General features: G+C 46.7%; 1 protein-coding gene across 4 annotated transcripts in view; it reads left to right on the top strand.

The window, feature by feature from the left end:
* Nucleotides 1-26,015, top strand: part of MYOM3 (myomesin 3) — a 102,360-nt gene that overhangs the window by 55,054 nt on the left and 21,291 nt on the right. For all 4 annotated transcript variants that reach the window (XM_075603699.1, XM_075603701.1, XM_075603700.1 and 1 more), the window contains 12 exons: nucleotides 154-341; nucleotides 3,090-3,216; nucleotides 4,742-4,920; nucleotides 8,154-8,268; nucleotides 8,403-8,559; nucleotides 10,811-10,917; nucleotides 12,889-12,933; nucleotides 14,328-14,464; nucleotides 16,582-16,726; nucleotides 18,812-18,871; nucleotides 21,418-21,485; nucleotides 22,281-22,391. In XM_075603699.1, coding sequence (XP_075459814.1) covers nucleotides 154-341; nucleotides 3,090-3,216; nucleotides 4,742-4,920; nucleotides 8,154-8,268; nucleotides 8,403-8,559; nucleotides 10,811-10,917; nucleotides 12,889-12,933; nucleotides 14,328-14,464; nucleotides 16,582-16,726; nucleotides 18,812-18,871; nucleotides 21,418-21,485; nucleotides 22,281-22,391 — 1,439 coding nt within the window. The remainder of the gene's footprint in view (nucleotides 1-153; nucleotides 342-3,089; nucleotides 3,217-4,741; nucleotides 4,921-8,153; nucleotides 8,269-8,402; nucleotides 8,560-10,810; nucleotides 10,918-12,888; nucleotides 12,934-14,327; nucleotides 14,465-16,581; nucleotides 16,727-18,811; nucleotides 18,872-21,417; nucleotides 21,486-22,280; nucleotides 22,392-26,015) is intronic.

The following is a 26,015-nucleotide window of genomic DNA, read 5'->3' as shown; positions in this document are numbered from 1 at the left end:
CTCTACAACCTGTTCCCCCTTGCGATCTCTTGGTGCTGCCATCCAAGCTTCCTTGAACAGCATACAAGCTACTTTGCGGTGCAGTGGGAGATACTGGCTCACCAGAGATCGCAGTGGTTCCAGATTGAGACCTTTCTCCTGCCTGTGTTGCAGACTGTCCATCAGCTCCTTATGACTTTGCCCTGCTGAGTTGTGGGAAGGAGGAAATGATCATAGGCTGGAAGGCTCCAAAGTTTGTGGCCGGTAGAGACGTTTTGGGCTACTTCCTGGACAAGCACGACTCCTCTGAGGTCTCGTGGCGTGATGTCAGCAGCGAGCCCATCCCGAAGAGAGTTTGCACGGTACCGCTCTATATCGCAACTCCTCTTAATCCCCACATCATTCTCTGAAGGGGATGTCACTTTCTACTGAATTGACACAAATCCAAACTATACCCTTTGCCGGGATGTACTTAAGATCTCCCTATGTACACAATACCTACACAATATACACAATCATAAGGAGCAATGCAAGCAATATCCTACATGTGTTTGTTTGTTTTTAAATAAATCAGTTCTGTAGTATTTGATAAAATCAACTCTTAATTACATTTGTAATGATTTTTAATATACTGAATGTCCTTTGATTTCTATAGCAGGTTTTAACACACTTCCGCAGCAGTGCAAGTTTACAACACTTTGCTGTTTGTGATAATTTGTTGCCACTATTCCCAGCATTTTGAACTACACACTGTAACAATAGACAATGGTACCTTAGTAATAGAAGAGTACATTGTAGCTGCTGAGTTACATTGACTGAAGGATTGATTGAAACAGAAAGGCAGCCATTTAGTGAACCCTGGGAAGCAGGATCTTTGCTGATCGATCACGGGAGAACGAATCGATCAGCAGCTTAGGTCATTCGTTTTCAATAAAGGCAATGAAAGACTGCATAGATTTATTTGCAGATATAGAGAATAATGTATAGGCATAAAAAAAGGAGCCCACAAAGAAGTGACAATAAAAAGGTTATTTTACTGTAGTAATATCAAGCTACTGTGAAAACAAGCTTCATCACTGAAAATAGCGCAGTAAAACAATATATAGGAATAAAATGTATACAGATAATAACTAGACATAGAAAAACAATATATAGAGGATTTTCGTTATGGTATCAATCTTTTTATTGGTAACGTTCACATACAGGTATACATACAGTAATGTCATGAGCCCATGGCATTATATCACGACGCGACCATACTGTGTCATTTTTTTTTTAAGCATGGCTGTGAGCTTCTCCATGGTCATGATCCTTCTAATTACTGTGTTTCTCGAAGGGGTGTTGATCTGTTTCCATGCTGCCGCGATCGAGCATCTGGCCGCTGTCAGCATGGCCGAAATCAGCCTGGATAATGGCAGTGGCAGGTCTTCAATGGGTTTGCTCAGCACAAAGGTCAGGGGATGTAGGGGAAGGGAGAGCCCCGAGGTCTTGCAGATTAGTGTCTGGATCATGGTCCAGTACCTCTGAATCTCTGGACATGACCACCAAATGTGGGCCATGTCCCCCTTTTGACCACATCCCCTCCAGCACAGGTCTGGCGTGCCGGGGTAGACCTGGCTCAGCCTAGCCAGGGTCAGATACCACTGGAATATAATTTTGTAAATGTTTTCTTTTATTGTAGTGCAAATTGATGTTTTGGCAGCTTGCTCCCAGACATCCTCCCAGTCTACTGGAAGGCCGAGTTCCTGGGACCATTTTTGCATGTAACGGTGGGCTGGTGGGTCAGATGTCGGCTCCATCCCCTTATATATCTCAGAAATTAGACCCCTCTGGTAGGTGTTTGTAGTGCATAAGGACTCAAACCTTGTTAGTAGGGGGGATTTGGAGTTTTGGGAAAGTGAAAGGAGGAAGTGTCTGATTTGCAGGTACTTAAACAGATGCAGGTCTTGGCTGTTTGTCCTTTAGTTCCTGAAAGGATAAGATCTCTCCCTTCTGCAGCAGATCCTCAACCATCCTAATATTAAGACCTTGGAACTGGTCAAATTGTCTTTGAGAGCACCCTGGCGGGAAGTTAGGGTTCCCAAAGATAGGGGTGAGCTGAGAGGGTGGGAGGCTAGCAGACCATACTTCCCTTTACTTTTAAGCCAAGCGTCCCACGTGCATCTCATTGCCCCAAGGTCGAACCTCTGTGGTCCTCCAACCCTTCCTCCTGGGGACCTTAATGACACTTGAAGAGAATAGGGGCGTGCGTAGTGTGACTCAATTGCGAGCCAACAGGCTGAGGCCGGGTCGCAATTCCAAACTACAGCTTGCTTCAGTTGTGCCGCGAGATAGTACCTGACCATATCGGGACCCCCACCCCCCCCCCCCTCGCTCTTGAAGAGAGCATCACTGATCTTGGGACCCTAGATCTCTTGTCGTTCCATATGAATTGGAGTAGAAGGGATTGGATATTCTTCAGGGCCGGCGGCGGCACCGCTATGGGGAGGGTTTGTGAATTATACAGTAACCTTGGGAGAACGTTCATTTTACCAGAGAATATTCTCCCAAACATGGAAATTTGATGTTTTTTCCAAGCTCCCAAGTCTTTTTAGATCTGATCAAATAATGGGGGGTAATTATCTATATTCTATATCTCTATATCCATGCGCAGTTGCGGCACCGAAGGACAACGCTGCAGGGGTTCCCACTCAGAAGCTCCGTCATGGAGGACCTGGTTTGATCATTTTATATAGGTGTAGGCTTTTTCCCTATAGATTTAAAAAAAAAAAAAAAAAAAATCTTCCTCTATATATTGTTTTTCTTTGTCTGGTTATTATCTGTATACGTGATATATAATATATATATATATAAAAAACACCAGCCTCGTATTTTTAAAGAAGTAAGTTTTCAGGTCATATTTTAATGTATGGATGGTGGGGAGAGTCTGACATTGCGTGGAAAGGTTTCCCTTTGTGTTTTACCCCACAGCAGTGAGGAGTAAGTGGGACTATGCCCTTCCCAGAAGCAGGAGACCGAGAGATCACAGTGATAGATCTCACCCTGCAGTCACCACTGCAGCGGATCGTTTAATAAAATGGTAATATTTTTATTTTATTTTCTCTGACCAGGTCACAGATCTGACTGAAGGTCATTATTATGAGTTCCGCGCCCGCGCGTTGAATTCAGCGGGCGTTGGAAAGATGTCGGAGCCAAGTGACTTATTTAAATGTGAGCAGTGGACAATGGCCCAGCCAGGTAATGTAATGACACAGAATGTGCTGATTTCTTTGCGCTATTGCTGAGCCTCAATCCATGTTTAATTCATTTGAGCAGTGGTTATAGTATAGGATCAGTTAGGGGAGGTGTTCTAGGGAATGGTTATAGGAGCAGTTATAGGGAGCAGTTAGGGGAGGAGTTATAGGAGCAGTTAGGGGAGGAGTTATATGGAGCTGTTAGGGGAGGAGTTCTAGGGAATGGTTATAGGAGCAGTTAGGGGAGGAGTTATAGGAGCAGTTAGGGGAGGAGTTACAGGGAGCGGTTATAGAAGCAGTTAGGGGAGGATTATAGGGAGCGGTTATAGGAGCAGTTAGGGGAGGAGTTATAGGGAGCGGTTATAGGAGCAGTTAGGGGAGGAGTTATAGGAGCAGTTATAGGAGCGGTTAGGGGAGGAGTTATAGGGAGAGGTTATAAGAGCAGTTAGGGGAGGAGTTACAGGGAGCGGTTATAGGAGCAGTTAGGGGAGGAGTTATAGGGAGCGGTTATAGGAGCAGTTAGGGGAGGAGTTATAGGGAGCGGTTATAGGAGCAGTTAGGGGAGGAGTTATAGGAGCAGTTAGGGGAGGAGTTATAGGGAGCGGTTATAGGAGCAGTTAGGGGAGGAGTTATAGGAGCAGTTAGGGGAGGAGTTATAGGGAGCGGTTATAGGAGCCGTTAGGGGAGGAGTTATAGGAGCCATTATGGGAGGAGTTATAGGAGCCGTTATGGGAGGAGTTATAGCAGCAGTTAGGGGAAGAGTTATAGGAGCAGTTCGGGGAGGAGTTATAGGGAGCAGTTAGGGGAGGAGTTATAGGAGCCGTTATGGGAGGAGTTATAGGAGGAGTTATAGGAGCCGTTATGGGAGGAGTTATAGGAGCCGTTATGGGAGGAGTTATAGGAGCAGTTAGGGGAGGAGTTATAGGGAGCGGTTATAGCAGCAGATAGGGGAAGAGTTATAGGAGCAGTTTGGGGAGGAGTTATAGGGAGCAGTTAGGGGAGGAGTTATAGGAGCCATTCTAGGAGCAGTTAGGGGAGGAGCTATAGGAGCAGTTAGGGGAGGAGATATAGGGAGCGGTTATAGCAGCAGTTCAGGGAGGAGTTATAGGGAGCAGTTAGGGGAGGAGTTATAGGGAGCAGTTAGGGGAGGAGTTATAGGGAGCAGTTAGGGATTGGGCTATTTAACACAGTATTGTGATGGGATGTATACATTTGACCTCCAATCTCCCCTGTTTTTGCCTCTATTTGCATCGGAGTAACATCTACATATTTATGTCTATTAGCAACATAATAGTTTTTGATGCCGGTGCAAAGTGACAATAGTTAAATGCTACAAGCCACCGTAGTTTCACCCATACTCCCCAGGATTTTACTTTGATCCATATCTACTACGCAATGCTAAGAAATAAGGCCTTTTAAATGGGCTGTAAGGGGCTATACGGCTCAGCACCACTTAGTAAATAAGGCCCTTTGTATTTCAACGTGAAACGGTCATCATGTTACTTTATGAACCATTTGTATGCTCGCAGGTCCCTCTTACGATGTCCGATGCACAGAAGTACGTGACACCTCCCTGATGCTTCACTGGGAGTCCCCTTTATACACAGGGAGCAGCCCCATTACCGGTTATTTCATAGAGATACGCGAGGACGGATCAGAGATGTGGAAGAAGATTAATGAAGCCCCAACGTCCGACACCCATCTGAGGGTAGGGGGTAGACACAGGTCGGGCACGACTTCTGAGTGGTGTTCCCTACAGTTTGACCTTGGCTGACCTTCGTCAGCATTTTAACATTTCATCTGACTATGAATTCCAAGTCCACATCCTATGGACATAAAAACCAGACTGCAGTGCCAATGGCGTAGGAGTTACCTTCTAAACGGGTCCAGTCCCACCGAGGATTAACGGGAACTAAGGACAGTAGCATGTTTAACAGGTTAAATGGAGCTGACTGATACCTTTGTCTAGTATACAATCTGTATCTGATGTCTTTTGACTCAGCGCCACACATAAATTGTTCTTTGTTTTAAACAAAGCCGTCATCTAGTCAAATACAGTAGATAAACATAAGTAGCTGCTGTGTTTGAATTCAGTGTTCCCGGAGAAAGGCAAAACATGAGTTTATCACACGATGTAAAGCAGTAAGAATGAATCTTTTTAATGAAGGACTGATACAAGACTTGGCAGGTAAAATATTACATAGTTACACAGTTACATAGTAGATGAGGTTGAAAAAAGACGTATGTCCATCACGTTCAACCTACAGTATGCTACATTTAGACTGCAGATACTTTATCCTATATCTATACTTACAGTATATTGATCCAGAGGAAGGCAAACAAAAAACCCCAGTGACACATCATCCAATGATATCTCATAAGGGGAAAAATAAATTCCTTCCCGACTCCAATAATTGGCAATCAGGTTACTCCCTGGATCAACATCCTTCCCATGTTTACTTATTTGGTATATCCCTGCATACCTTTCCTTTCACAACACGCATGTCATTTATATTTGTATATTGCTTGCAAGTGTGCGCCACCGACCCCCTCCAAACTTTGCCTGGAACGCCATGTTCCCTACAACACATCAATAAGAACCACTTATCCCACCTTACAATGTCAGACCCTATGGGAGGGAACAGTGAATAAACACCGCACACCAGATAGTGATTATATGATCGGTGATAAAAATCAGAAAGTTACATCTGATACTAATAGTGCATATAATATGAACTAGTAGAAAAAATGTGAACACATAACACATTGAATGATAAAACCTGTGTGGTAGGAGAGACGCTGCTGCTGTTATAATATATTGGCTCAGCAAAATATACCTAGTACAAGAAAAAAGAAACAGCGCAAAGTCTCATAGTATAGTATATTGTTGAATAAAACGAAAATGCAGCCCACAGATAGGTAATGCATGTACATCAAGGTTATAGTTAAAACAGCATTAACATGTTAGGGACATGTTACCACAAACTGCATGTCCCGCACTGATCGCCTGGAGTCAGATACAGCATCCGGGATCCCCCTCCACGAGGATATCAGCTCCTGTAAGGCGCTCTTTCCGTCCTGGTAGACCCGGTCTGTGCAGTGTATTTCGGCAACATGGAGTCCCTCCACACTATAGGGAAATACTGTCTCCACTCGGCGATGTTCCGGCGAGTAATGATGACGTCCGAGAACTCTCAACATACAGTACTGCCGCTCACATGAACGGAGGGTCCCAGCAGCACAATAGTATGAGTGCAAGGGGTATCACAGTCTTGGTATAGGAAATGTGGACCAAATAATGATGTACACAGCGGATTGCCTCACTTCCAACTAGTTTTGTAAGCGTTAACCAACTTCATCAGGGAATACAGGGTCTCTTCTGTTAGATCAGATGTTCCCCCAGCCCCTAAGGACTGGGGGTGGGCACGCTCATCCCTGATGGGAGAGACTCATAGTCCTACTGCTCTCTTCCTCTTCCAGAGCAGGACTGATTAAATTGGGCACTCCTCTCATGAGGAACCAGAAGGGGCGGGCTCGTGGTCTGTACCTCTACCAGATAGGCTGCACACAGGCCATGAGTCACCACCACACTTCTGTCACTCATAAGAGGAGCATGAGAGCGGGGGTCAAAAGCCCACAGATTAACCTGTCACTGCCCAGACTGCTTAGGACTGACGTGACAGGTAGGAGAGACAGGTAGAAGGGACTTACCATGTTACATATAGACATTATGAAGAAGAAATAGTAGCAGTAATAGTTGCAGCTTGCAAGAGAGAAGGAATATGCTAGAAACCTCCAAACACATCTATGGTTTTTCAGCAAGGAGCAGGAGGGAAGCATATTTCGGAGAGAGCGAGCAGTGCTAGAAGAAGAGGTCACTCTCTGACACTGGAGGGTGGGAGGCTCCGGGGAAATGTGAGGCTGTAATTCTTCATGCAAAGGGTGGTAGAATTCATGGAATGGCCTCCCAGCAGAGCAGGGGGGAGGCTAATACGGTAAGGGCATTTAAAACTGCTTGGGATAGATATAAGGCGATCCAAAATATGAAAGAAACCAAAGGATCTAACTGTAATACGGTCTGAGGTTTTAGAACAGATTCTAGATGATGATGATGATGATGATGATGATGATGACAATAATAATAATTTATGATAGTAAATATTACCGACTTATCTTATGTAACGGGTTTTCCCGCACCCTCTGGGAGATCACGCTATTACACGGTGTCATGTGCTGGTTACCTGCGGGTTCCCAGAAGCTCTGAGGTTCCGCCGGTGGTAGAGGGGAAGACTGGACAGGCTTTTGCGGTGATGGTTGGTTCTATCTCACTGGCGCTGTGCCTCCATCTCTTGCAGGTTCCAGGAGTGTGGGGGCAATCCCTGCAGGAGAACTCACTTCTGCTACACCCCCTGATAAATTGCAGTCTCAGGCAGGAGTATATTATAAAACGGGAACTCTTTGTTCTTCAACTCACAGAATACAGCCTTTAACGGATTTAAACTCTATTTGGTGTCCAGGATGGTCCCTGGGTCAACCCCCAGGCAAGGGCCCAAGAGTCTATCCTAGCTCTTCCCCTAGTCCCTGGTGGAATAGGAGGCATCAGTCCCACTCCCCTAAGGGAGGGGATGAAGGTGGTAAGAGACCGGAGTTCACGCTCCCTGGATCACACTCTCTCATGGGGGGAGAACAACCTGACTAAATTTGCTGTGCAGCCCCTTAAGTAGCCCGGGGGAGGGTCTTAGGTCTGAGCCCCTGATAGGGCAGAACACAGGCCTAGTCCCGCCCCCTGTCACTCAAGGGAGCTGCTTACTGCAGGGGAAAACACGGATTGTTCCTAACACTGCCTGCGCTGGTACCAGGGCTTACATGTTAGGCAGGGCAGATTATTAGCCAAGAAAAATATATGGCTACACTTAGTTGATTTGACGTCTCTTTTCTCAGGTCTCGGGTTTGGAGACAGGGAGATGCTATGAGCTCCGTGTCCTAGCCGTGAACTCCGCAGGAACTGGGACCCCGTCTCTCCCCTGTGACCCTGTGGTTGCTGAAACCAAACCAGGTGCATAGTGTACATGTGCTGTATCTGTGAGTAAGGCCATTAGACTGGTCACACAAGGTGGTTTTGTGTCCGGCTCCATGGGATTGCACCTTGAAAGATTTGGGTGTAATAGCCTGCACTGGTTTCCCCCGCAGGCACTAATGAGATTGAGGTCGGTGTGGATGAGGAAGGGTTGATTTTCCTGGCCTTTGAGAACCCGGAGATGATAGATTGTCCGCGGTTCATCTGGTCGAAGGATTACAAAGGCGCCCCCGATCCCGAGAGAGCGGAGATCGCAACAGAAGGAAACAAGTAAGCACGATAACCAATTAATTACACATATTCGCTCTGATCTCTCACCTCCTGCTCTCTGCCCAGGGACGTCTCCTTTCTGCATCATTTGTTACTACCGCTCTCAGTCATCAGGGGCATCAGGCAGGGCAAATATTTGTCGGGTACAAATTTTAACCCCTTTGTTGCCAAGGGGGCTAGCAATGCAATTAATGCCAGCACCTGATGCTCTTTAACCACTGAACTCTAATTCACAAACGCACACTGATACACAATACAGATACACACTAACACAGATCCCCACGCTGCCACACACAGTCTAAACACAGACACACCAATATATACAATGATACACACACTCATGCTTATATACTGTTATACAGATACACAGACACACACATGCTTATATACTGTTATACAGATACACACAGACACACTCCTGCATATATACTGTTATATAGATACACACAGACCCACACGTTATATACTGTTATATAGATACACACAGACCCACACTAGCTTATATACTGTTATATAGACACACACAGAACCACACATGCTTATATACTGTTATATAGATACACACAGACCCACACATGCTTATATACTGTTATATAGATACACACAGACCCACACGTTATATACTGTTATATAGATACACACAGACCCACACACGCTTATATACTGTTATATAGATACACACAGACCCACACACGCTTATATACTGTTATATAGATACACACAGACACGCTCCTGCTTATATACTGTTATATAGATACACACAAACCCACACATGCTTATATACTGTTATATTGATACACACAGACCCACACATGCTTATATACTGTTATATAGATACACACAGACCCACACATGCTTATATACTGTTATATAGATACACACAGACACACACATGCTTTTATACTGTTATATATACACTATGTCCCCCGCCACTGGAACTCCCATCCAATCGTATTCTGCTAAACTAACATTGTCTCCCCCCACCCCTTTGAAGACCCCTTTGATGACTGACACTTTTAATGACGCATTGTAGCACAGTAGCGCTGTATTTCTGTAACTCTGCATCTCCATCTATTCCTGCTGCACCAGCTTCATCAAAAAGTCATCCCACTCTTTAAATGCAAATTGTTTTTGGGGGGCTTTAATACACCTGGGGATGTTTTTGCTGCTTTAGCTAGTAACTCAATGTTTTACCTGCACTGTGCTCAATCCCAATAAATATTTTCCATCCCGCTGATCACTGGGGACAGACCTTATTGTAGCCAAATCTCCACAATACAAAATATTCTGAAACAAATATATTTTTTCTTTAATAATGAAAGTAAAACTGCGTACTTAATTTCAAAAGAATAAAATAGTGGTACCACCCCAGCGGCAGCCACTCAATCCAAGTGACGGTATGTTGATTTCTCTTTTTATTACTTTTGAAGCGTGGGGGTCTCCGGAGCTGAACCGTGAGATCCTTACCTCTGTAGGTGCGGCCAATAGGGAGCCCTGGCTGGATTCACAATATGGCGGTTTCAAAGTCCTGCATCCTGCGGGCCAATAGGAAGACACAAGGAATGATGTGGCGGCTTCCTATTGGCCCGTGGAGCTTTAAACTGCACAGGGATACCGGCAGCACCTACACAGGTACGTACCTTGGGAAGCAGGGGGTCCCCAGAGCTGAAATCAATGCGGTTAAGCTCAGGAGACGCCCTACTTCAAATCTATGTAAAAAATAAATAAAGAAACATGGTGTCACGTAGTCCTGGGACATAGTGGTGTGAGCAAGGCTGAGCCGTGCTGAGGCGCGCTCACACTCGGCACTGAGCCCCTGCAGCCGCAATGAGAGCAGCTTTAGCAGGGGCTCGCGCACGCGTCCGCACGCTTGGGGAAGCGTGTGTCTCACCAAGATTTAAAATTTGGCGCTCGCCGGAGCGCAGGGCTGGTCACGTGAGCGTCACTGGCCCGCCCGCCGACACGCCCCCGACATGCCCACGGACGGCGCGCTGTGTAAGGCCAGGGAAAGCACCGCTTTCCCTGAGCCTCAGCGCGCCTCCGCACTGATTAAATAACTATGTCCCAGGCCTTAGAGTGCGCCACCAAGACACGTAAAATAATAATAATAAATAAATCTAAGGGCATCAGTTTATGCTGCCTTTTATAGGAAGCGTTTCTTTCCTCTGTTTAAAGTGCTGCAGTGCTATGTAATAATAAAGGTTACTGTTAGCATTGCTGAACAGGGCTGGTTTTTGCTCCTTTTATAAAGGTCCAAGCTGATCCTAACGAACCCGTCTGAAGAGGATCTGGGTGTATATTCCGTGGAAGTCCCTAACACCGATGGCATTTCTGCAAGTCACACACTCACGGAGGAGGGTATGAAGCTTGTATTAAAGAAGCAGCTCCCGTCCTCTGCCAAACCGAACCTGATCGCTCATTTTAACCTATTTCTAACTTTTCATTGTTTTTTTCAAAATCTTCATTTTTTTAAAATAATTTATAAGAATATATAATAATTATTTTTTGCTAAACTTTTCACGTTTATGTTTTTCCCTGGCACTGGCTGTTACCGTGGCAACCTCTTAATGAGCGTAAATGGTGGCGGCCCTTTTAACCTCCCAGGGTGTCACAATTTACAAATGACCAGACACGCAAAACCGTGCCGCTCCTTCCAGGGAACACAAAATGGCGTTTGAAATATCCCACGTCACGCGAACCAATAGGAAGCTGTGACATAGTCAGTTGTGGCTTCCTATTGGCCCGCACGATGCAGGGATTTAAATAAAAGGGAGGAGCTGCAGTACGTTCCCCGCGAAATATTTGGGAATCATGTGATCCCCGGAGCTGAATTTAACGCGGGGATTTCTTGCTCCCCATCCTTGGGGACAAGGTGGCAACCCCAGAGACGTAACTTCTCCTTTAAAAGGGCATTACAAGTTAAATGCCCCTCCTTTTTTTCAGCATGGGTGGGAGATGTGGGGGGGGTCTCCGGAGCTCAATCGCGGTAATTTCAGCTCCAGGGACCCCCTGCTTTCTGTGATACTTCCCTGAGAAGCGGCCTCCGGTACATCATGGAGGTTTAAATCCTCGCGTCACACGGACCAATAGGAAGCCACGACGGATGATGTCCTTGCTTCCTATTGGCCCGCGTGATGCGGGACATTTAAACCTCCATTTTGTTTCCCCAGAAGGAGAGGACCTGGCGGATATTTCCCTGATGAGTATCTCAGGAACCAGGAGGTCCGTGGGGCTGAAATCTATTTTTAATGATTAAAAAAAATATCTATAAGCTATACTTCACCTAATAAATATGCCACTGCGATTAGCCGCTGTTCTCCTCTGACCCTCCCAAATGTACCAGCTGATGCACACAGATCAAAATGCGTCGCTGGCATGTTGATACATTGACACAAGGTTAAAACGCTGCAGTTTGCTTTCACAATTACCTACAGGCAGTTCTCGTTTTACAACGCTTCGTTTTACGACGAACGGCTTATCCGACGCTGTCCAATGCATCCCTATGGCCGGTTTTACGACGCCAAAATGGCTTATCCGACGCTCTTACGACGCTTTGCAAACTTGCAGCATTATGTCAATCAGAAAGCTGCAGTCAGGGAAATCGTCCAGTTCAGTCTGTGTGAAGGTTTAGTGGTGTATTTATGCCTTTAAACATGTCTAACCGTTTTATTATACAGTTCTGGATTCAATAAATAGAATCTTTACATCATAATGTATGTGTGTGCAGCATAACCTTATTGTTTGAGTAAAATATTTTGTGTTTTTTAGCATTAAAAAAGCCTTCAGGAACGGAACGTTTGATTTAAACAGTGTTCCTATGGGAAAACGTGATTCGCTTTACAGCGCTTCGCTATCCGACGCCATTTTGAGTAACACATTGTGTCGGATAACCGAGGACATCCACTCGCCCCATTGTACTGTGCAAATCACAGTGAGAGATAGAATCGCGTGTATCCAGGATGGAGGTATATGCAGCTGTAGTAGGCTACACTGCCCCCATCTGGTGGGATACGGTGGTGTAGTCTTCACCAACACTGCTACTGAATGCTATGGACACTTTGTGGTGTCCTGCGCTATACCGGGATGTGTTGTAGTAGGGGCGGCCAACTCCAGTCCTCAAGGGCCGCCAACAGGTCAGGATAAGGATATCCCTGCTTCAGCACAGGTGACTCAGTCAACGACTGCACCACCTGTGCTGAAGCAGGGATATCCTTAAAACCTGACCTGTTGGTGGCCCTTGAGGACTGGAGTTGGCCGCGCCTGTGTTATAGTGTCACACACGTCTTTACTAAGTTTATAGTGTGCGTGTTTTTTTTGCTGTTTTTGCAGAATTAGCTGATTTGCTCCGGCGAAGCCACGATGTGCAACATCCGTGTGAGTGGATATAATGAGGAGACGTCACGTAGCCAGTGTCCTGGGACACGCAGGGGGCACAGTGGTCACTAGGTCACAGTGCCCTTCAATGAACATCCCCTGGGCATCCAAAGGGTTAATGCCAACATTGACCTCCATGGGGATTAAACTAGCTGCCCCTCTGTGAAGATGGGAACCCCTGCTTGTCGCAGAGCTTACAATCTAAACAGCGTAATGGAAGGCAGACAGAGAGAAGTGTATATGGCCAATGATAGTTCATGCCTGTGGGGGGAGGGGTAGTGGGAAATGAGCGACTGTAGATGCATTACATAAAGGAGAAACAATTGCGAGGTTAAGAAGGAGAGGAAGGGAGTTGGCACTAATGTATGTTTGTATATCTTTATTTATATAGCGCCACCCAGGTGCACGTGACATAATATTATAACCCATAATGGGAATAAGCACTTCAGACATAAAAAAAAATAGGAAAAGGTGTCCCTGCCCAGAAGAGCTTACAATCTAAGTGGGAATTTAGATCTTCCTCTCGGTCTTCAGTAGAGAAATAAAAGGCTATTATCACAGGGGCCAGCGACTCATTGCTCTGCTGTCTCTATTCGTGTTGGTGCGCCATTCCTGCACTATAGTTAGGGTTGATAACCTATAGCAAGACAAGTAACAGTGTAGCGAGCTCGGAGATTGTACGAGGTTAGAGCAACTCCTATATAGATACAATACCAGTGTAGCGAGCTCGGAGATTGTACGAGGTTAGAGCAACTCCTATATAGATACAATACCAGTGTAGCGAGCTCGGAGATTGTACGAGGTTAGAGCAACTCCTATATAGATACAATACCAGTGTAGTGAGCTGGGGGATTGTACGTTCAGTGTATCGTATCTATAATTAGGGTTGCCAGGTGTCCAGTATTGAACAGGGCTGTCCTGTATATTTGGGCACTGTCCAGTAAAAAATGAGAGGTAATACTGGACATGTGTTACCTCTCTGGACATAATGACCTGACCGGCTTGGGGGGGCCGCAGGATTTTCCCAAGCAGGGCTGTTGGGGACTTTCATATAAAGGGGTTCGAACAAGGTGCGGGAGGGAAGCATATGTCACAGCATAAGAAGCGCCACAGCAAGAGGTCATTCTCTGAGGTTGGAGAGTGGGAGGCTCAGGGGAAACGGGACAAAGTACATCACGGAAAGGGTGGGGGATTCCATGAGAGGCCCCCCAGCACAGGTGGTGGACGCTTATACAGTAAGGGAATTCAAAAGTGTTTGGGATAGACCTGCTGCTATCTTGATTATGATCAAAGTCAAAGATCTAATGCGGTCGGAGGTTTTAGAACAGAGAGGAGAATGGGCAGATAGGGTGAGAAAAGTGCTTCTTATCTGCTGCCGAATTGTATGTTCCCAGTGCTTCACCTGGTATCCGACTGGAACATTGAAGTGTTGGAGGCTGGGGAGGTGCGTCTCTGGTTACAGGTCGAAAAACTGTCCCCCGCGGCTGAATTAGAGATGGTTCTTAATGACAAAGTAATTGAAAGTACTCCGGTATGTATTACATCCGTCAAACTGCTCTGCGGGTATGCATCTGGATCTATGCATTACGGGAAGTATGAGCCCGATGTGGTGCGCTGCGTGTGTCATTTCCACTTTCTGCTGCAGGCGTCAGAAGATCCTTCTGTGTATTTAATGTGTTCTCATTTTCCTGGTTAATACCACCGTAGACACACAGTAACATTATGCACAATACTACATCCCATTAGATCAGGGGGGAGGGGCGCAACATCCTTAAGGGCCATCAACAAGTCAGGTTTTCAGAATATCTCTGCTTCAGCATAGGTGGTTCAATCAGTGGCTCAGTTGAAGATTGAGCCCCCTGTGCTGAAGCAGGGACTGGTTGAGCCACCTGCGCTAAAGCAGGGACTGATTGAGCCACCTGTGCTGAAGCAGGAATATCCCTAATACCTGGCCTGTTGGTGGTCCTTGAGGACTGGAGTAGGCCACCCCTGCATTAGATGAATGTCCTGTAACTCCTTCAGAAGGGCCGTTCTATAGTGGCGGTTCGTGCTACGCCGTACGCGCGCACGGCAGTTATAGATGGCTGAGGTCAGCCAGCCCTTCTATACAAGGGCCACGCGCGCACACGGCAGCAGGGAGAGGGCAGCAGGGAGAGGGGAGCAGGGAGAGGGGAGCAGGGAGAGGGCAGCAGGGAGAGGGCAGCAGGGAGAGGGCAGCAGGGAGAGGGCAGCAGGGAGAGGGGAGCCGACAAGAAAGCGGCGAAGACGGGGAAAATCATCTTTTCGCGCCGCTACCGGCGCTGAATGTATGTGTGTGTGTGTGTGTGTGTGTGTGTGTGTGTGTGTGTGTGTGTGTGTGTGTATATATATGTGTGTGCGTGTGCGTGTGTGTATTTGTGTGTTTGCACAAATTTAATAAATATTTTATTTTTACCAATGTTTTTTTTTTAATAATTAATAAATTACACACACACACACACACACACACACACACACACACACACACACACACACACACACACACACACACACACACACACACACACACATATACATATACACACACACACACACTGTGCCTTCACAGCTCTCACAGTATACTTACAAAAAGCATGCGGCACGTGCACGCGCCTTCGAACAGGCACGCGGGCGCCCGCATGCAGTATACAACGGGCCGAACTCTACTTATTGATGCTCCTCAGATCAGATTTCATTCTTTGCCCTGATACATAGATCCAGAGTTTCTAAACTTTTACTGGAGCGAGGTCCATAACCCCCTCCTCGCCCCCGCCCCGCCCTCCCCCCTGGAAAAAAAGGAGACGCAGATAGAATTGCTGCTATATAACCTTAAATAAAATTAAATGGTTAAATCAAGCATACTTTACAGGCCAACGCTCTGGGAAATATGCAACATGCAAATACTGCTCCCCTCTCTTGAAGTAAAAAAGGTAGAATAACTCCAGCTGACGTGTATGTCATGTGTCGGTGCTAAAGAGTTCTGCGTACCAACACTTTTTAAATGTCCCGCCCAGAATACCATTACTTTTTATTGACATTCTTACCATTCCTATGTTTTTTTCATAATAACATTATTTCATGTAGCGCTTATCTCCCAATGGGGCTCAAAGCGCTTCACAATTGCAGGTTAGTGCGTGTCACGCCGCCCGTAGGATTGTTATAGACAGTCCCGTAGAGCAGCCGTGTGCAAACGGGGGAGACTGACTGCAGGGGGGCGCGGGGTTTACAGAGGCTTCCCGAAGGCACTTAAATTAAATGCCGGGGGAGCAGCGAAGATCTCTGTTAACTTGGCTTCGGCGGCTTCTTAGACGCGTCGCCATGGCAACGCCGTGAGGTCATGTGCCGTCACGTTGCTATGCCAACGTGTAATCATGATGTCGGAGCTGAGGTAAGCGAGGGTGGAGGGGGGGGGCGTGGAGAGAGGGGTACTGCCGGCAGGGGGACACAGGGAAAAATGTTTGCGCCCCCCTGCCTCAGAGCTTCCAAAGAGATTTGCCCCCATGTGAACTAAATAAATATAGATCTTTTTTTTTAAAATCAGAATCAGGACCACTTCTTTGAAGCGCACCTGGACCGCTGCTTAGCGCGCCGTGACGAGAGCTCACTTTTTATATATTGTGTCCCTCGCAGAAACGGAAGATAAACTTTGACAAGCCGAGCGGTCTCATTGAGATCATAAAGCCGGACTTTGGTGAGGAAGACAGAGGAACGTACACAGCCAAGGTGGAAGATGGGAAAGCCGCCAACCAGTTCAGCCTGATTCTTACCGGGGAAAGTACGTCGGTGCTGTGTCTATGTCTCTGACCCGAACCAAGGGAGGGGAAGGGTGTGGGGACAGGGGCGGGAACCCTCGCAACTGCTAATCTAATTCTCGGTGTAGCTGCTACGATCTTACGATCTGGGGTAATAAACAATATTTAGGACTAGAGGTCTATGTCTCAGAACCACATGGTACCTGTGTTTCCAGGCCAAGAGACGTGCTGATTTGCTTTCTGCTTGTGGCAGCATGAAATATACGAGTCTTGTTAATCAGATTTCTTAGGCCGCACTTATAGTCCTTGCTACGGCGACGGCGATGCTGACGTCACGCTGCGGCCGCTGAAAAATCAAGTGTAATTTACTTCTAGCAATTGCGACCAAGCCATCGCTCTGTCGCGCCGTCATGTCGCTCCTACTATAAGCGCACGCGCCGGATTCACTACATTTGTTTTGACGCGACGTCGCCGGGACTATAAACGCGGCTTTAGGCTGAGATTATAGTTGGCGTGTGACGGAGCACATGGCGTCGTGCACGCCTATTGCTCGAGCGATCCCTGCACTGATGGCTGCGGCGATGGAGAGGCGTGGTGGACGCGTCACCAGGCTGGTTCGCCCTCGTTGGCTGAACCACTCCCGTGACGCAGCCATGAAGTGAACGCGAAAAGACAAAATAATTGGTCTTTTAAAAAAATCTGCCCTGCGGTCGCTCTGCATCACTAGCGTGGTCGCGCGCACTATGGGCGGCCCCATAGGGAAGAGGTCTGTTGTCCTCGCCGTGCTCCGTCGCGAGCACTATAATCTCAGCCTTGGATGTAGTGCAGTCCAGGATGGGCCTGGCCCACTGGGTACCGGGAGAAATCCTCGATGGGTCACGGCATTGGGTGCACGGCAAGACGCTCCTTGGCCGGAATAACAGGGAGACACAAATCCTTGGATAGACTCGAGAGACTGGCCGAATCTTTCATGTGAGCCTCGGTGTGAGTGCGGCTGTAAGGAAAGTCAGTCTAGTGGTGTATGTGTGTGCGTAGCTGATCAGTCTGTTCTGTGTGTGTATCAATCTGATTCGGTCTGCTCTGTGTGTATCAGTGTATATATGTATCTGAGTCAGTTTCCTCTGTGTGTATCAGTGTATGTACAGTATGTGTGTATCTGAGTCAGTCCATTCTGGGTGTATCTATGTATGTGTGTATCTGTGATAGTCTGCTTTGAGTGTATCATTGTGTGTATCAATCAGGCTGTTATGTGTGTATGTATCTGTGTATCTGATTCGGTCTGCTCTGTGTGTGTCAGTGTATGTATTTATGTATGTATGTGCGTGCATCTGTACAGCCTGCTCTGTGTGTGTCAGTGTATGTATTTATGTATGTATGTGCGTGCATCTGTACAGCCTGCTCTGCGTGTGTCAGTGTATGTATTTATGTATGTATGTGCGTGCATCTGTACAGCCTGCTCTGTGTGTGTCAGTGTATGTATTTATGTATGTATGTGCGTGCATCTGTACAGCCTGCTCTGCGTGTGTCAGTGTATGTATTTATGTATGTATGTGCGTGCATCTGTACAGCCTGCTCTGTGTGTGTCAGTGTATGTATTTATGTATGTATGTGCGTGCATCTGTACAGCCTGCTCTGCGTGTGTCAGTGTATGTATTTATGTATGTATGTGCGTGCATCTGTACAGCCTGCTCTGCGTGTGTCAGTGTATGTATTTATGTATGTACTGTATGTGCGTGCATCTGTACAGCCTGCTCTGCGTGTGTCAGTGTATGTATTTATGTATGTATGTGCGTGCATCTGTACAGCCTGCTCTGCGTGTGTCAGTGTATGTATTTATGTATGTATGTGCGTGCATCTGTACAGCCTGCTCTGCGTGTGTCAGTGTATGTATTTATGTATTTATGTATGTATGTGCATGCATCTGTATAGCCTGCTCTGTGTGTGTCAGTGTATGTATTTATGTGTGTTTGTGTGTTTGTATCTGTACAGCCTGCTCTGCGTGTATTGTATTGCAATTCTCCTCTATGTAGATCACAATCTGCAGTTCTGTGTAAGAATATTCAAATTGTTAAAATATTTACAGAATATTGTAATTGACTTATTTACAGAATTTGATGAAATTCTGTCGGAGTCTAACTTGAAGAAAAAACAGTATAAAAAGAAACAAGGTAGGATATTCAGAGTTGTGGTGCAATATTTTTAACTATAATTCATTTTTGCCTATAGTTGTGCTAAAAATGTTATGTTTTATTGACCGTTATTGTAACATTCTACATAGGCAGAGAAAAGCTTGTTATTATTTTATTTTGAGCTGATAGGCAGAATTGTTTATGCAATCTTAAAGGCCAATGTACAGTATACCTTTTTTATATGCAGCTCATAACGCCTCCTTAACTCCTCCAATTGCTCCCTATAATCCTCCCATTGCCCCATATAACCTCTCTCTATAATCCTCTCATTGCCCCATATAGCCGCTCCCTATAATCCTCTCATTGCCCCATATAGCCGCTCCCTATAATCCTCCCATTGCCCCATATAGCCGCTCCCTATAATCCTCCCATTGCCCCATATAGCCGCTCCCTATAATCCTCCCATTGCCCCATATAATCGCTCCCCATAATCCTCCTATTGCTCCCTATAACTCCTCCCATCTCTCCATATAACCGCTCCCTATAACTCCTCCTATCTCTCCATATAACCGCTCCCTATAACTCCTCCTATCTCTCCATATAACGTCTCCCTATAACTCCTCCTATTGCTCCCTATAACTCCTCCTATCTCTCCATATAACCGCTCCCTATAACTCCTCCTATCTCTCCATATAACCGCTCCCTATAACTCCCCCCATCTCTCCATATAACCGCTCCCTATAACTCCTCCTATCTCTCCATATAACCGCTCCCTATAACTCCCCCCATCTCTCCATATAACCGCTCCCTATAACTCCTCCTATCTCTCCATATAACCGCTCCCTATAACTCCTCCTATCTCTCCATATAACCGCTCCCTATAACTCCTCCTATCTCTCCATATAACCTCTCCCTATAACTCCTCCTATCTCTCCATATAACCTCTCCCTATAACTCCTCCTATCTCTCCATATAACCTCTCCCTATAACTCCTCCTATCTCTCCATATAACCTCTCCCTATAACTCCTCCTATCTCTCCATATAACCTCTCCCCATAACTCCTCCTATCTCTCCATATAACCTCTCCCTATAACTCCCCCCATCTCTCCATATAACCGCTCCCTATAACTCCTCCTATCTCTCCATATAACCTCTCCCTATAACTCCTCCTATCTCTCCATATAACCTCTCCCTATAACTCCCCCCATCTCTCCATATAACCGCTCCCTATAACTCCTCCTATCTCTCCATATAACCTCTCCCTATAACTCCTCCTATCTCTCCATATAACCTCTCCCCATAACTCCTCCTATCTCTCCATATAACCTCTCCCCATAACTCCTCCTATCTCTCCATATAACCTCTCCCCATAACTCCTCCTATCTCTCCATATAACCGCTCCCCATAACTCCTCCTATCTCTCCATATAACCTCTCCCTATAACTCCCCCCACCTCTCCATATAACCACTCCCTATAACTCCTCCTATCCCTCCATATAACCTCTCCTTATAACTCCTCCTATCCCTCCATACTGTATAACCGCTCCCTATAACTCCTCCTATCTCTCCATATAGCCTCTCCCTATAACTCCTCCTATCTCTCCATATAACCTCTCCCTATAACTCCTCCTATCTCTCCATATAACCTCTCCCTATAACTCCTCCTATCTCTCCATATAACCGCTCCCTATAACTCCTCCTATCTCTCTATAACTCCTCCTATCTCTCCCTATAACTCCTCCTATCTCTCCATATAACCTCTCCCTATAACTCCTCCTATCTCTCCATATAACCTCTCACTATAACTCCTCCTATCTCTCCATATAACCTCTCCCTATAACTCCTCCTATCTCTCCATATAACCTCTCACTATAACTCCTCCTATCTCTCTCTATAACTCCTCCTATCTCTCCCTATAACTCCTCCTATCTCTCCATATAACCTCTCCCTATAACTCCTCCTATCTCTCCATATAACCTCTCACTATAACTCCTCCTATCTCTCCATATAACCTCTCCCCATAACTCCTCCTATCTCTCCATATAACCGCTCCCCATAACTCCTCCTATCTCTCCATATAACCTCTCCCTATAACTCCCCCCATCTCTCCATATAACCACTCCCTATAACTCCTCCTATCCCTCCATATAACCTCTCCCTATAACTCCTCCTATCCCTCCATATAACCGCTCCCTATAACTCCTCCTATCTCTCCATATAGCCTCTCCCTATAACTCCTCCTATCTCTCCATATAACCTCTCCCTATAACTCCTCCTATCTCTCCATATAACCGCTCCCTATAACTCCTCCTATCTCTCTATAACTCCTCCTATCTCTCCCTATAACTCCTCCTATCTCTCCATATAACCTCTCCCTATAACTCCTCCTATCTCTCCATATAACCTCTCACTATAACTCCTCCTATCTCTCCATATAACCTCTCCCTAACGCTCTCCTCTGTAGCATTAAGCAGATTATGTAGCCCAGTCTACTGTAGGTTAGGAAGCTATAGAGCCAGCAACCCATTCAGAGAAACATCTCAAAGTAAATTTACACTAACCGCCACAAATGTGTCCACGGCAGGGCCACATTTTCTGGAACAGCTGCAGTGGAAGGTCACAGAAGACTGTGAAATTATTATAACATGTAAGGTACGTCGTTTTAAACATCTGCGGAAAGGTACAATCACTGTTGGTTTGTTGGGAGGGGGGGGGGCACATTCACATCTCAAACAGGTTCACAACCCTGCCTTTCCCCATTATCTCCCAACATGCAGTGCTTCCACTGCAGCCAGGGATTCTGGTTAATGAGCACTCACAGGTCATCAATTTCCTGAGGAAAAAGAACATTTTTATATCCCTTCAGTAGCAACGTCTTTGTCTTCAGTAAGTCATCTGTAAATCAGACATTAAAGAAGATTTGTCCGGGAATTAAGAAGAATGTTCTTTTTATCTGGGCCTTTGATTGGGTGGTGAGGGAAGTGGTTGTCACTCACGTGTTTATTGAACCTCTAGCGCAGGGGCGGCCAACTCCAGTCCTCAAGGGCCACCAACAGGTCAGGTTTTCAGCATATCCCTGCTTCAGCACAGGTGGCTCAATCAGAGGCTCAGTCTTCGACCTGTGCTGAAGCGGGGATATCCTGAAAACCTGACATGTTGGTGGCCCTTGAGGACCGGAGTTGGCCACCCCTGTTCTAGCTCACCCTGTCACTGTAAGAAACAATAAAAAACAAGGAGGGAGGGGAGATGGGGGCTTTGTCTGCGCAATCTCCTGTTCAGCACACAAAAGGGAGCAGCCAGAGGACATGTACACCCCTCCCATGTCAGAACACCATGTGTACACGCTACCCGGGAATAAATGCATTGCTCTGGCACTGCCGGGGTGACAGATCGGCGTTTTACAGAACGGTTCAGCACCGGGGCCTTGAACAGCGCATTTCTCCCCAGGTGACGAATACGAAGAAAGAGACGATTTTCAAGTGGTCGCTGGACAACAAGCCCCTTTCAAAGGGGAAATACGATGGCCAGAGCGGGAGTGGACGTCTGGTGATTGAGAAGGTGCGTGCACAGCGCACGATGTCGCTGAACTATGGGAGCAAAGGGTCAGTCCCAAAAAAGCGGGTGAACACCCTTATCTTAAAACAACTTGTCTTTGGTAATTGGCTCCCATCGCCCCTCAGGACAATCCCTCCTGGGACGAAAGTGAACGAAGAACTAGTGATACCTTTAATACAGCTGGTTGGCGCCGTTATATTAATAATATTTGGGCAAGTAAAAGTATTTTTAAATAATTTTGAAGCTTTTAACATATCCACGGCAAACAGAAAGCTTTGGAGGGGTCTTGCCCATTGTTATCTAAAGTCTTTTGGTGATAAGACTGTTTGTCAGTCCTCAACGCAGCAGGTAAATTGTTACCTTAGCTCTGTCTACGGTTAGTACAGTAATTATGAATGTATGTACAGTATATCTTTAAATATATAGCGCCCACAGTGTACTCCGCACATTACAAAAGAGATATAAAATCAGACCATAGCAAAGGAAATCCCTATCCCGGAGAGCTTACAATCTAAGTCAAACACATAAGCGCAGGTAGCTTGAATCCAGTGTCCCTAACAAAAAGCAAAACATGTCTGGTGTAAACATGACAAATTACTCTTCTCGGATATGTATCAATTGTAATCTTCTCTGGCGATTGTTGTTCTTCCCCTTTATCTCTTTGGTTAGTTATGGCAGCATATTTAGTTTAAACAAAACAGAAAGTTCAACAGTTTGACGGAATATACACAAGTTAACAAAAAGTTTTATAAAAAAAAGAGATTAAGAAAAGATCGTAAAGACACACCACAGCATTTGGCTACTATGGAGACAGTAACGGTTTAGAAAATTATAATAATAACAACGTTATTTCATATAGCGCTTTTCTCCAAATTTTGACTCCAACCCCATCACAATGACAGTACAGAGCGCGGTTCGCAGCACATAGGAATGTTACAGTACAGCGCGCGGTACGCAGCACATAGGAATGTTACAGTACAGCGCGGGTACGCAGCACATAGGAATGTTACAGTATAGCGCGGGTACACAGCACATAGGAATGTTACAGTACAGCGCGCGGTACGCAGCACATAGGAATGTTACAGTATAGCGCGGGTACGCAGCACATAGGAATGTTACAGTATAGCGCACGGTACGCAGCACATAGGAATGTTACAGTACAGCGCGCGGTACGCAGCACATAGGAATGTTACAGTACAGCGCGCGGTACGCAGCACATAGGAATGTTACAGTACAGCGCGCGGTACCCAGCACATAGGAATGTTACAGTACAGTGCGGGTACCCAGCACATAGGAATGTTACAGTACAGCGCGCGGTGCGCAGAACATAGGAATGTTACAGTACAGCGCGGGTACGCAGCACATAGGAATGTTACAGTACAGCGCGGGTACGCAGCACATAGGAATGTTACAGTATAGCGCGCGGTACGCAGCACATAGAAATGTTACAGTATAGCGCGCGGTACGCAGCACATAGGAATGTTACAGTACAGCGCGGGTACTCAGCACATAGGAATGTTACAGTACAGCGCGGGGTACGCAGCACATAGGAATGTTACAGTACAGCGCGCGGTACGCAGCACATAGAAATGTTACAGTATAGCGCGCGGTACGCAGCACATAGGAATGTTACAGTACAGCGCGGGTACGCAGCACATAGGAATGTTACAGTACAGCGCGGGGTACGCAGCACATAGGAATGTTACAGTACAGCGCGGGTACGCAGCACATAGGAATGTTACAGTACAGCGCGCGGTACGCAGCACATAGGAATGTTACAGTATAGCGCGCGGGTACGCAGCACATAGGAATGTTACAGTATAGCGCGGGTACGCAGCACATAGGAATGTTACAGTATAGCGCGGGTACGCAGCACATAGGAATGTTACAGTACAGCGCGCGGTACGCAGCACATAGGAATGTTACAGTATAGCGCGGGTACGCAGCACATAGGAATGTTACAGTACAGCGCGCGGTACGCAGCACATAGGAATGTTACAGTACAGCGCGCGGTACGCAGCACATAGGAATGTTACAGTATAGCGCGGGTACGCAGCACATAGGAATGTTACAGTATAGCGCGGTACGCAGCACATAGGAATGTTACAGTACAGCGCGGGTACGCAGCACATAGGAATGTTACAGTATAGCGCGGGTACGCAGCACATAGGAATGTTACAGTACAGCGCGGGTACGCAGCACATAGGAATGTTACAGTATAGCGCGGGTACGCAGCACATAGGAATGTTACAGTATAGCGCGGGTACGCAGCACATAGGAATGTTACAGTATAGCGCGGGTACGCAGCACATAGGAATGTTACAGTACAGCGCGCGGTACGCAGCACATAGGAATGTTACAGTACAGCGCGCGGTACGCAGCACATAGGAATGTTACAGTACAGCGCGGGTACGCAGCACACAGGAATGTTACAGTACAGCGCGCGGTACGCAGCACATAGGAATGTTACAGTATAGCGCGGGTACGCAGCACATAGGAAAGTTACAGTACAGCGCGCGGAACGCAGCACATAGGAATGTTACAGTACAGCGCACGGTACGCAGCACATAGGAATGTTACAGTATAGCGCGCGGTACGCAGCACATAGGAATGTTACAGTACAGCGCGGGTACGCAGCACATAGGAATGTTACAGTACAGCGCGGGTACGCAGCACATAGGAATGTTACAGTACAGCGCGGGTACGCAGCACATAGGAATGTTACAGTACAGCGCGGGGTACGCAGCACATAGGAATGTTACAGTACAGCGCGCGGTACGCAGCACATAGGAATGTTACAGTACAGCGCGCGGTACGCAGCACATAGGAATGTTACAGTACAGCGCGGGTACGCAGCACATAGGAATGTTACAGTACAGCGCGCGGTACGCAGCACATAGGAATGTTACAGTACAGCGCGGGTACGCAGCACATAGGAATGTTACAGTACAGCGCGGGGTACGCAGCACATAGGAATGTTACAGTACAGCGCGCGGTACGCAGCACATAGGAATGTTACAGTACAGCGCGGGTACGCAGCACATAGGAATGTTACAGTACAGCGCGGGTACGCAGCACATAGGAATGTTACAGTACAGCGCACGGTACGCAGCACATAGGAATGTTACAGTACAGCGCGGGTACGCAGCACATAGGAATGTTACAGTACAGCGCGGGTACGCAGCACATAGGAATGTTACAGTACAGCGCGGGTACGCAGCACATAGGAATGTTACAGTACAGCGCGGGTACGCAGCACATAGGAATGTTACAGTATAGCGCGGGTACGCAGCACATAGGAATGTTACAGTACAGCGCGGGTACGCAGCACATAGGAATGTTACAGTACAGCGCGGGTACGCAGCACATAGGAATGTTACAGTATAGCGCGAGTACGCAGCACATAGGACTGTTACAGTATAGCGCGGGTACGCAGCACATAGGAATGTTACAGTACAGCGCGCGGTACGCAGCACATAGGAATGTTACAGTACAGCGCGCGGTACGCAGCACATAGGAATGTTACAGTATAGCGCGGGTACGCAGCACATAGGAATGTTACAGTACAGCGCGCGGTACGCAGCACATAGGAATGTTACAGTACAGCGCGGGTACGCAGCACATAGG

Source organism: Ascaphus truei, chromosome 6 (genome assembly GCF_040206685.1).
Source record: "Ascaphus truei isolate aAscTru1 chromosome 6, aAscTru1.hap1, whole genome shotgun sequence".
NCBI lineage: Eukaryota > Metazoa > Chordata > Amphibia > Anura > Ascaphidae > Ascaphus > Ascaphus truei.
The sequence above is the reverse complement of the archived record's forward strand: the minus strand, read 5'-3'. Positions and strand labels throughout refer to the sequence as shown.